This window comes from Camelus bactrianus, chromosome 32 (assembly GCF_048773025.1).
Source record: "Camelus bactrianus isolate YW-2024 breed Bactrian camel chromosome 32, ASM4877302v1, whole genome shotgun sequence".
Lineage (NCBI taxonomy): Eukaryota > Metazoa > Chordata > Mammalia > Artiodactyla > Camelidae > Camelus > Camelus bactrianus.
Window position 1 is genome coordinate 22,990,678 of NC_133570.1, and position 10,998 is coordinate 23,001,675.

Here is a 10,998-nt window from a genome sequence, read left to right on the forward strand (position 1 = left end):
ACGCAGGCTGGCTCAGTAGGAATTCCCACCTGGTTGACATGGGTACTCGGTGCAGACTCAAGTGTTAAAAGACATCTTGAAGTTGAAGTGGCCACTGGGAGATGAGGAAACCACACTTCACAGTCATTTAGCGCTTCGGGAGACAGACAGCAGTTCTTTTTCATACTCTACTCTGCAGGCCACAGTCTTTATGCAAAGCCCTGGAAGAATTACCTTCAACGAGCTGGCGAGGTCCTTAAATTCTCTGTTCACCTGGATATCCTGAGGAGAGACCCCATTACAAGGTGGTACATTATTACTTTCTGAGAACTGGACTATTTCATCAACACACACAAGGTCTCTTTAGGGTGGCTTCTCTCCTGTGCGTGGCAAAGTCACCACAACCCGAACTATTAAAACAGAGAAGGAGGGGGAGGGTACAGCTCAAGTGGTAGAGCACATGCTTAGCATGCACAAGGTCCTGGGTTCAATCCCCAGTGCCTCCTCCAAATATAAATAAACCTGATTACCCCTCTCCTCCACCAAAATAAAATAATTAATACAATAACAACTATAAAATAGTTTTTAAAAAACAGAAGGGGGAGTGTCAAGGGGGGCTGCTGGGGGCCTGTTCTAGTTCTTGATCTGGGGGCTGGTTACACAGACGTATGCTGTTTGTGCAGATCCACCCTAAATCTATGTGCGGTTTTCGGCATAAATATTTCACAATTTAAAAAGTGAAAACAGAGTTTTGGGGAGAAGAGTCTTTTTCCCTGAGCACCAGTCTTTCCCTGCACAAGGATCTCCATCGGGTCTGTCACCTCATCCTAACTTCACAATGGCCCTGGGCGGTAGATAGTAGCCCCGCTTCATGCAAAGACACAGCTGCGTCCTGGGAAGGGCTTCCCGTGAACTGGAAAGATTCCAAAGCGCCTCCCTTAAAACCAAGATAAAATCTACACTACTCAGATTGGACTAACAATAGCAGTTAAGGAACAGGAATATAGAGCATTGCTCATAGACCAGTGTTGGTCTCTAATTCAGAATCCAAGATCCCACATTGGTGGACTCAGGATTTGGCCCCAGGCCTCTCTATTTCCAAACACTATGGCAATTCCATGATAAGAAAAGCTTCCGATAATAACCACACATGATGTTGAATGAGCGTGTATTTTTGCTAGAAGACTTCTTGTATCATTATGGTTTTTTTTTTTAAAGTGGTAGAATCCATTGCTGACCGGAATTCTCAGAGCAGAAGGAACATGGTCGAGGCAAGCTAGTCTCTGGCTTTGGAGTTGTAGAGACTAGGCAGGTAGAAGGCAACACTAAGGATGTCCGACATCAGTTGTCCCAAACCTGAAGGACTGGAACTGTGAAAACATTTCTGGAAAGGCTTTGACTCAAGCCTCGGCTGAAATAAATCAGGTAGAATGAGGCGTGATTCGTGATTAGAGTCGTCAAAGTTCGTATCTAGGGATTCTCTCCTTAATGTTTAACTGTTTAATGTTTAAGTAACTTTTTTCCATATCAAAAAGAAAAATTGAATGGAAAAGGGGTCCTAATCTCCCACCAGCCACCCAAGTGAACCTTCCAGCACTGGATACCTGCAGGCAGCACTGGCCAGGCGGGGAGGATGCCGCCTTGCACGGGCCGAACCTGCAAATCCAAACATCAGTGAACAGTGAGCATTGTGCCCTCTCAGCCAGTGAAGAACCCAAGCAGGGGTCCGAGGGGGACCACCGCGGCACCCCGCTTAGGGGTGGGAGTGTGGTTGGAGCGGCGTCATGACCTACATTCAGGCCCGAGTGGAACTAGAACAAGGCCACACCAGGTATCCACGCTGGGCACTCTCTTTCTCTAATCCCCACTTTCTTCCTCTGAAATGGAGAAAAGGATACCTCCCAGGGCTGTGGGAGGATCAGAGATGAGGTTTCTGAGAGGCTCTTACAGAGAAATCCAGCAATTCTAGGGCAGAGAAGGGATTAGCCTGGACAGACTTGAGCACACCGAAGCAGCCTTCACTTCGCATGGGATTCCTGGACACCTAGGAAGCACACACAGGTGAGAAAGCCTGAGCCCAGAGAGGCAGGAGCAAATGGGAGAGGGAAGGGGGGGGGCTGTTCCTCATCTCTGATGCTGTGCCGTAGAGGTGGTCCCGCGCTCTCAGCCCAGAACGCCCCTCCCTTGGACGGATGCAATGCCCTGGGTGAGGTTGCGAGCTGGGGAAGAGAGGAAAGGGGTGGACACTGGCTGAACCCTCACTCTGTGCCGGGAACCAATAATCTGGACACACAAGACACACCCTACCCTTAGAGAGCTCACCATTGTGGGGAGGAGAGGAAAGGAAGTATAAAAGTGCGATATGAGAAGTGCACCAACTCTTCCTGGGAAGTAAAGGGTGGGCGGGGGCTAAAACACCTGCTCTGTGCTTTACAGGTGACGTGGGTGGAGCTGGGCATTTCAGCAAGGGGAGCTGCAGGAGCCAAGGAGGGCTGAGAAACTGCATGGTGAGGCGGGAGGATGGCGGGCAGCTGGGGCTGAAAGTGATGAGCATCGAGGCGGCAGGGAGCGTGGGGCTGGTGGGGCCCAGAGCTCACGTGCTGGGAATGACGCACTAAGCTTGGATTCATCCAGAGGGGAGCCGCCGATAGGTTTAAAGCAGGGGCACGTTTCTGGTTTAGAAAGATCACCTGTAGCAGGTGGGAAAACAGGATCAGAGAAGGGAAAGCAGCGTGTGGACAGAAAGTGAGGAGGAGCAGGCAGTCTGGGTGCTCTACAGGAGGTGAGATGAAGGAGGGAGAGAGTGGAGGGACAGGGAGGGGCAAACACAGGCCCCAGCTTCTGACTTGATGGGAAGGGGCCCCCATCTAGAGGCAGCCCTTGGAGGAGGAAGGTGTGTTCAGTTTCACCTCCCAGAATCCGAGGGCCTATTTCCGTCTGGGGGACTCTTTAGCAGGTTGCTGGGGGACCCAGAGCTCAAGAGAGGGGTCTGGGCTCTAGATAGGTGGTCAGGAGAGGAGTGAGCCTCAGGCTAGGGAAGGGGGTCCTGCAGGGGGCCCCTATCCCAGTTGAGGGCCAGGCAGGGCCAGATGCCCCCTGGAGCTGGTGGTACTGTCCGCTGAGCTCACGCTGCTGGCACAGGGCTCCACTCTCCCTTTTCTGTCTTCTGCTCTCAGGCTGCTCAGCTGCTTCCTCCCTACTGGCAGCCCTGGAGGAAGGGAACCCCTGCTGCACACACAGGGCCCCAGGTAGGTGTGAGCCTGGCCATCAGCACACCTGGGCCGGCTCTTCTTCCCAGCAGGGCCAGAGGAAGAGCAGGGGGAAGGTGAAGGGAAGCCGAGTGGCCCTGGCCATCTTCAGCAGAGCATGGCTCCAGTGGGCTGAGCAGGAGGGATGGCCCAGAGGCTGGTGATGCCCTGGGAGGGAAGGATGGGGGGAAGGAGTCTGAAGGAGGTCGTGGGCTAGGCCAGAGATGGGCGAGTGGATGACAAGGGGGAGAAGTAGTCGCAAGAGGAAGCCAGGGGCCCACTCCCCCATCTGGGCTCCAGAACCCATGCACTTGTAGCCACTGGGGTGAGGAGCCATGGTGTGGGAGGGATCTGTGGATGGGCACAGGCAGGCCTTGCACTCACCACAAGAATTCTCAATGTCCGGTTGACCCGCAGGCCCAGGCCCAGGCTCAGGGCTCCTGCGGCAGAGATGCGGTTGTTGCTGCAACAGAAAGGCATGTGCCTTGAGCCACACTGCGAGCAGCCCCGCAGATTGCTCCCACGTCCCACCACCCAGTTCCCTCCCCACCTCCTCCTCCTGCTCCTGCTTGGCCCAGACTCCAGTCTCCAGGGCCAGCCCCACTTCCCTCTAACTCCTTAGACCCCAGCTCAGCCCTGACTTGCAGCATCTCTTGTGGCCTCCTCTGGCGGTGGCTCCTTACATGGGGAGGAAAAGTGGGCAGGACTGAGCAGATGTTCTCGCCCTGGTGGGCAGGCTCCGCTCACTCAGACAACCCAGGCGTGGGGCTCAGCCATGGTGGCTTGTGACTTGCTTGGCCTCTACTGTTTTTCTTCCCTCTGGGCTTAGGGTCCCTGTTCCAGTTTCCCGCAGAGGCCTCGGCCTGGAGGGGCAGCTCACACACGGAGACCCCAGCAGGTCACACAGGGCGGGCCCTCCGCAGCCGTGTGCTGAGCAGGCAGACCATTCCCTCTGAAGGGAGGACCACTTGTGTGAAGCGTCCATCCACACCAGGCTCCACTGAAGATGCTTTACAAGTTTGCACTTCCCAGCCCCCAGCCCACACGGCAGGAATTATGAGTCTCAATGTACAAACGATGAACTGGAGTGAGAAGGACAGAGCTGGGCATGCCCAGACCATGGCCGCAGCCCACCCTGAGTGCTCGGGGCAGGTCGGGGCGCCACAGGGGGGTAGCAGCAGCAAGATGGGCACGGGTCCCTGGGTGGCCATGGGCCCGGAGGCTGGGGCGCGGGCCCCAGTGCTCTCACCTCATGATGAGCTCCTCCAGCATGTTGTTGGTCTTGAGAGCTCCCCCCAGCGCAGAGGCTCCGGTATCTCCGCAGCCATTGTACGAGATGTCCAGGACCCTCAGGAAGATGTTTGCCTGGGATGCAAAGGAGCGAAGCTGTGGGACCACAGGTGATGGTGGAGGGAGCCAGGGCCACGGCCTCTGAGCCCAGGATGCTGGGGGGGCCTGGGGAACACAGGGCTTGTGGAAATGCATGAGGAGCAAAGAGCATGGGCTGAGAGCGGGAGAGGACAGAGGTTCCAGGGAAGAGCCCTGGGGCTTGGACGAGGGTAAGCGGTGGAGCTGAAAGGCCAGAAGCACAGCACAGAGGGAGGATGAGGATGTAAATGAGCCTTGGACTGGGTTCTCGGCCACGGGCCTCTTAAGGTCACAGATCTCGAGGCTGTTTGATTAACCTGTCTTGGGGACTGTGATGGGGAGAAGAGCAGAGCTCGTAGGTGCCCTGGGGAGACAGAGCCTGACCTGCCACGTCAGGGGCAAGACCCCAGGTCAGCCCTGTGGGAGAGCAAGGCAGCAGCTGCCATTCCCTGAGGAGGGTCCCACAGAGGCAGCTGGCACCGGAAGCATCTCAGACACCCCTCCCATCCACTCCTGAGGCCCACGAACCACAGGACCCAGGTGAGCAGGTGGGGGTTCGAGGGTGTGTGCTGGGATCCCGGGGTGCAGGGCTGTCATCTCAGGGAAGCAGCTGCGTATGCCCAGTAGCAAGTGTGCATCACCATCCTGCGTGGTGTACCTCCAGTTGAGTGTCTGGGGAGCTGTGTGACATTAAGTGTGGACCCCTCACTGAGGATGTGAGGACAGGTACAGGATACCAGACATTGTCATCATTAAATGGACCCAGGAAAATGAAAGTCACCCAAGCTCTGCAGAAAAGATCCAAGGCTCATTTCTGAAAAGCTGCAAAGATGGGGGGCTGGCTCCTGGGAGACCTGCCCCCAAAGGACAGGCGGGAGGGGCTAACTGGGCAGGGGCCTCATACCTCCAGTCCCCTGGCAAAGGCTAAGGCTCCTGGGCCTCTCAGGTGATTCCAGCTTATGTTAAGCTCAGTGAGTCCTGTGTTTTCCGCCAGGGCTGGTCCAAGCATCTCTCCTTAAGAAACACCAAGATTCAAAAAATGACGCCAATGTTTGCTGTGGGCCAGGGTCTCTGCTGTGCACGGGGGTCAGGGAGTTGAGCCCAACGTGGGCCTGCCCTGCTCACAAGGAAGTCACATTTAACAGAGAAGCTATAAATACAAATTAATGGGATGTGAGCTATTGTAGACTGCAAACAGGGAGATGTGGGAACAGAGTTGGGGCTAACCCTGCCAGTAGAGGGGGTGGTCAGGAAAGTGTAGAGAACCTTGAAGACTGAGGGACTCACCACGCCCGTGTGCAGCCACCATGGAGAGTGGGCCCAGGAAAGAGCGGATGGGGAACACAAGACTTGAGAAAGTGCATGAGACCTGGTGCTGGTGCGGGTGGGGAAGGCTGGTGAAAAGAGGTAGGCTTGATGGGCACTCGAAAGATTCTTTAAGAGACAGAGTGGGTGGAGGGCGTAGCTCAGTGGAAGAGTTAATGCTTAGCATGCACAAGGTCCTGGCTTCAATCCCCAGTACCTCCATTTAAAACAAAACAAGAGAGAAGATTCAGATAGGGCAGAGACAAGAGGCCAGGGGACTAGCTGGAAGGTTTATGCCACAGTCTAGGCAAGAGGTGATAAGGCCAGTGCAGAGGAGGTGGTGGTGAACAGGAAAGAGTGGGCTGTGTGGGTTAGAAACCCTGAGAGATGTTTTACCTGTAAGATAGGCAGAAGCCCCGCTATCCACTCTCAACGTTCAGACCTGCTCCCGGTTCTCAGCCTCCAGCTGCCCCCCACCCCCACCCCGACCCCGTGTGGGACAGTTGACCCCCTTCTTCACGTGGCTGAGAGCTCCTCACCCCCATCCAGGAAGCCTTGCTTGCCTGGCTGGGCTGGGTGGGACCTCCTTGGACCCCATGTCCACTGTGCTTCCATCCTTCCAGGTTCTGGGCATGAGACCTCCCTAGCTGGGAGTCTCTCTCGGGGATCTGAATCTGACCCCTCTCCGTGGTACCGGCACCGAGCACAGGCCTACCGAGGCTGGTTTGAAGACACGCACAGTGCACGGCAGTGTCAGCACCTTGGAGAGCTCCCCGCGGGGCAGTGAGGACTTGCTGGGACGCGGCTCCAGGCACTGGGTCTAACACACGCCGGTTCTCAGACACTTTCAGAGCTGAGAGAAGAGGGTGGCGGTCCGCCACTTTGAAGGGAAGCCTCTCTGCTGAACAGCTCAGGGGTGAGAAGGTTCTACCCATGAATCCGGCTCTTGTAGCTCGTTCTTCGTGACTCTTGCGGCCAAACTATGAGGTAGGTGCTACCCCCGCCTTGGGTCAGGTGGGGAGACTGAGACCCAAGCTCCTTCACCTCTAAGGGAGTCGGGCCCACCCACAGAGCCCCCCTTGGGGAAACAAAATGGTCCTGCTGAGTCTGTCCTTTTCCAGGCCAAACCCCAACCCTACTGTGCAGCCTTCCAGCCCCCTGCATTCTCGCTGCCCCTGGAGCTGGCCCCCTGACCTAGTAATTAGTTGAAAGTCTGAAGTGAGCTTTTCTTTTACTTTCATTGACTTCCCACAACGATTTTCTTACAAGGCAGACTGGTTCTCTGGCAGTTAAACTCCAGGGCTAATTCTTACAAGCCAAGGCTGGTGCCACCCCACTGCTCTAAGCAGAGAGAGCAGTGATTCCCGAACTTTCTGGATCAGACAAGTCTCCTGGGGGCATCTGTTAAAATCCAGATACACAGGCACCCCCCAAGAGGATTCAGAGGTTCAGTAGGTCCAGGGCCGTGGAATTTGTATTCCTAACCCAGGGTCCCAGGTGATTCTTATAATTGATTAGGGTAGTTGAGGACAGGCAGATAGAACTGCTTGTTCCTGGTAAAGCAGACATCCCATGCAAAGACCCTGGGGGCATAAGAGAAAGTGGTGAGATCAAGGAATCCCATTGATGTCCTCTACAGCACTTGGAATAAAATCTTCATGCCTTTTGCCATGATTTGTAGTCCTAAGGCCTTGTTGCCTCTCCACCCCACAGCCTGGCCCATCTCTCAGTAGCACAGTCACACTGTCTGGGAAATCATTCCTCTGTTTGAAATGCTCTCCCTCTGGTCTTTTCATGGTTGATTCCTTCCCCTCTGCACATTCAGTTTAAATGTCACCTCCTCCCAGAGTCCTCCCCTGTCACCTCTGAAGCTGAGGGTTCCCATTCTTCTCTAGAATCATGCCCTATTTGTTTCTAGTGTAGCACCAATGATGATGGAGAGTTAGCTTGTTAATGTGTGTTCCTTGAGGTCAGGGAATTTGCTTTGTTCATGGCTGGATCCCTAGGGAGCAGAAGCCAGAGCACTGATGCTCTGAGTGGTCCTGCCAACCTCCACTCACGTAAGTGCCACCATCCTGGCCCTGGTCAGTGGCCAGATGTTACCTGCTTGGTCATTCAGCTGGTTGTAGCTCAGGTCCAGGGATTTCAGGCCTGTGTGGGCCACCAGGAGTTCAGCAAGGTACTGGGCCGCCTGCTCCTCCAGGTCGTTCCCTGCCAGCTGTACCTTCTGCATGGCTGGGTTCACCACCAGGGCGGAGCAGACAGCCTGGGCTCCCACTGCTCCCAGCTGGTTCTCTGACAGGTCCACATCTGGGGGCCAGCACACTCCTCAGTGAGTGGGATACACAGCCAGGTGCCACCCTCCTCCGTCCCCTGAACCTTCCAGGCCCACAGCAGCAGAGAGAGCTTTGCAGCAGGACAGCTTTGCTGTCCTCAGCAGCATGGTGACTCTGCCTGCCACCCACTGGCTGGGTCCCCTCAGGCCCCAGGCAGCCTCCCAGACCCCCATGCCCACCCCATGTATCCACAAGCTTTGTCAAAGAGCTAAAACCACCTCATCCTAGTGTCGTGGAGGATGTCTGTGACATACATACATGCAGCCCCCTGCTGATGAGTCTTGCCTGGCAGCAACATAACCCTCCCAGGGAAGCCCCCGCTGCCCCATTTCCAGAGACAGGCAGTGTCCCGGTGTCTGTGCAGGGAGCTTTTATGTGAGCAGACACTACTGAGATGTGTCCCCCACATCCCCAAGGGCTAAGTGGCATTGATGACTGGGGTTATTTAACAGATTGGAAGCTGAGGCTCAGTGAGGTTGAGCTCCTTGCCCAGCGTCACCCGCGCTTCCGTGGCAGAGGTGGCATTTAGGTCCAGCCCTTCCTCCTCTCTCACTGCCCATCCCTGCCCCTCTGTGCAGAAGCACTCTCCCACCCTGCATTCAGGCACTGGGAGGCCACCGTCTGCGGGAGTCGGGGGTCCAGCACAGGGGGTGGGTCTAACTCCACCCCTCCCTCCCCACCCAGGGAGGAGGCCCCCGGGTGAGAAGGCTCAGTGTGGGGCAGCCTGCCCTCCTGTCCCAGGCTCAGCACCTACCACAGATGCTGCTGCTTTTGCTCAGAGCACCTGCCAGGGCCTCTGCACCGGGCCCACAGAGCCCATTGTCCCAAAGGTCCAGCCGCTTGATGTAGGGGTTGGAGGTCAGTGCAGAAGCCAGAGCCCGGGCCCCCTGGGACAGAGAGGGGCCTGAGGAGCCCGGCTCTTCCCAGGGCTGAAGGCCCCAGACACAGCTGCCACTACCCTGGCTCTGTTTCCAGGGCTCGGCCCACTCAGTGCCCTCCAGATGGAAGGCCTTTCCCTTCCCACATGCCCAGTGACACCAGCTTTTTCTAGGCTTCACCCACATCTCACCTCCTGGATCCCTCCCTGACTCCCCAGAAGGTTAGAGGCTCCCTGCAGGCTCTCCAGCCCTTATACTGAACTCTGTCATAGCCCTGATACCACCTGTCACCCAGATATGGGGGCTGGGACATGCCTGGCACAGAGCAAACCCGGGGTGTGTGTGGGATGGGCTCAAGAAGGGACCACGCCCATGACTGCTGCCTCCTGAGTCCCTGTCCTCCAACCCTGGCCCCAGGGTCCCTCTAGGGGTACCTGGGGCCCCAGGCCACGGTGCTGCAGGTTGAGCTCTGGGGTGCTCCCTTGGCGCAGAAAGCAGGAGGCAGGCACGACGCCGTGGGCCCGGCAAGACCTCAGATAGAGGGTGTCCTTGACCCATTCTTGAAGCCCATGGGTGCCTGAAAGGAGAGAGGGGACCATTGTAGACTCCTCCCCAGCACAGCCACCTCCCCTGCCTCTGTCACTGCCCAGCCTGTGCTAGTAGGGACTATTGCCCCCAAATACAGATGAGGACATCGAGCCTCAGAGAAGGCAGATCTTTCCCCCAATGTCACACAGCTTATAGTCACTAATCCTGGCTCTACCCTTCCTGTCCAACCCCAAAATGTGAACTGTCTTCTACTGGACTGTAGAACACACATGCTTTGTGAACATTTTATGGGGGAGGAGACTGAACTAATTCTAAGTTCTATGCATTGCTTAGCTTAGTTTTTCCTGACGGTTGGGAAAACCCAGCCCTGATTCATTCCATTTTAGGGTGGGACAGCCCATCTTACACTGGCAAGATTTTTGCATGGTAACATTCTGGAATCCTGTTGTAATGGTGGAACTCTTGATGCCGCCAGGAGCATTGAGCGGAGGGCAAGGGGCTGGAACGGCCACTGGCTGCCCCGAGGGTATCCAACAGAGGGATGCGCTCCTGCTGGACCGGGTCCCCTGCCCACTCGGCCCCAGCCAGCCTCCCCGCCCGGAAGCACCTTCCGTCTCCAGGTCGGAGTCCAAATCCGAGTCCGAACCCTCCTGGGCCTCTGGCACCCCTTCAGGACGCCCAGTGTTTGCCACCGCCCCTTCCTCCTGCTCCTCCTCTCCAGGCCCCTCGCAGGGAGTCCTCATGGTTACTCCCACTTGGCAGTCGCGCACACCAAAGCGGGACTGCGCGGCGCTGCACGGAGAGCCTGGCGCCGGGAATGTGGGCGGACCCTCCGGCCCGTTGACCAATCGGAGGTGGCGTCCGGCGAACAGGCGCCCGCTGCGGCCAATAAGACGCCTCCCGCAGCAGTCGCCCTGGCAACTCCGAGTTGTTGGTTGCTGCGGATACCGCCGCCGGCCTGGGCTGACCTAGACCCGTGAGCAGCCAGGACCGACTGACTTGTCTCTTCGCCGCCCCAGGAGGCTCCAGCATCGCCCCCTTTCCACTCCAGAGCCTGCAGGTGGAGCAGCTCGTCGAGGGCATAGCACAGAAGGCCTTGGGGCCATGCAGGGCCCCGCCCCCTCCTCTCGCGAGCTAGTCACGCTCTCACTCTGTGGGTCCCAGTTTTCTCTCATGCTCTAGCATCGCAAATGTTGCTCCCTCCACCAAGAACATTCCTCCCCAACTCTGCTCGTTGAACTTCAGGATCTGCAAATGTCAGCTCAGAGGTCACTTCTTCCTGAAGCTTTCCTTATCCTCTCCTGCTGGCCCCGTGCTGCCCACACAGTACCTAAC

General features: G+C 56.7%; 1 protein-coding gene across 1 annotated transcript; it reads right to left on the reverse strand.

Annotated features, from left to right (window-relative positions):
- Positions 1-123: 123 nt before the first annotated feature.
- On the reverse strand, positions 124-10,406 carry LRRC74B (leucine rich repeat containing 74B). Its single transcript, XM_010956983.3, has 9 exons — positions 10,271-10,406; positions 9,549-9,691; positions 8,991-9,123; positions 8,004-8,210; positions 5,500-5,609; positions 4,477-4,592; positions 3,612-3,690; positions 1,928-2,023; positions 124-261 (listed from the first exon to the last, which is right to left on the reverse strand). Exons 1-9 carry the CDS (start codon positions 10,404-10,406, stop codon positions 124-126), a joined length of 1,158 nt encoding a protein of 385 aa, XP_010955285.1.
- Between the last annotated feature and the right edge of the window lie 592 nt (positions 10,407-10,998).

Excerpts from the sequence above, each read along its gene's own strand:
- LRRC74B (XM_010956983.3), bottom strand. The coding sequence starts at position 10,406 with ATGAGGACTCCCTGCGAGGGGCCTGGAGAGGAGGAGCAGGAGGAAGGG. Across the intron at positions 8,211-8,990 it reads CAAAAGCAGCAGCATCTGTG|ATGTGGACCTGTCAGAGAAC; the intron begins GTAGGTGCTGAG and ends GCTGGCCCCCAG. Across the intron at positions 3,691-4,476 it reads CTGGAGGAGCTCATCATGAG|CAACAACCGCATCTCTGCCG; the intron begins GTGAGAGCACTG and ends TTTCTGTTGCAG.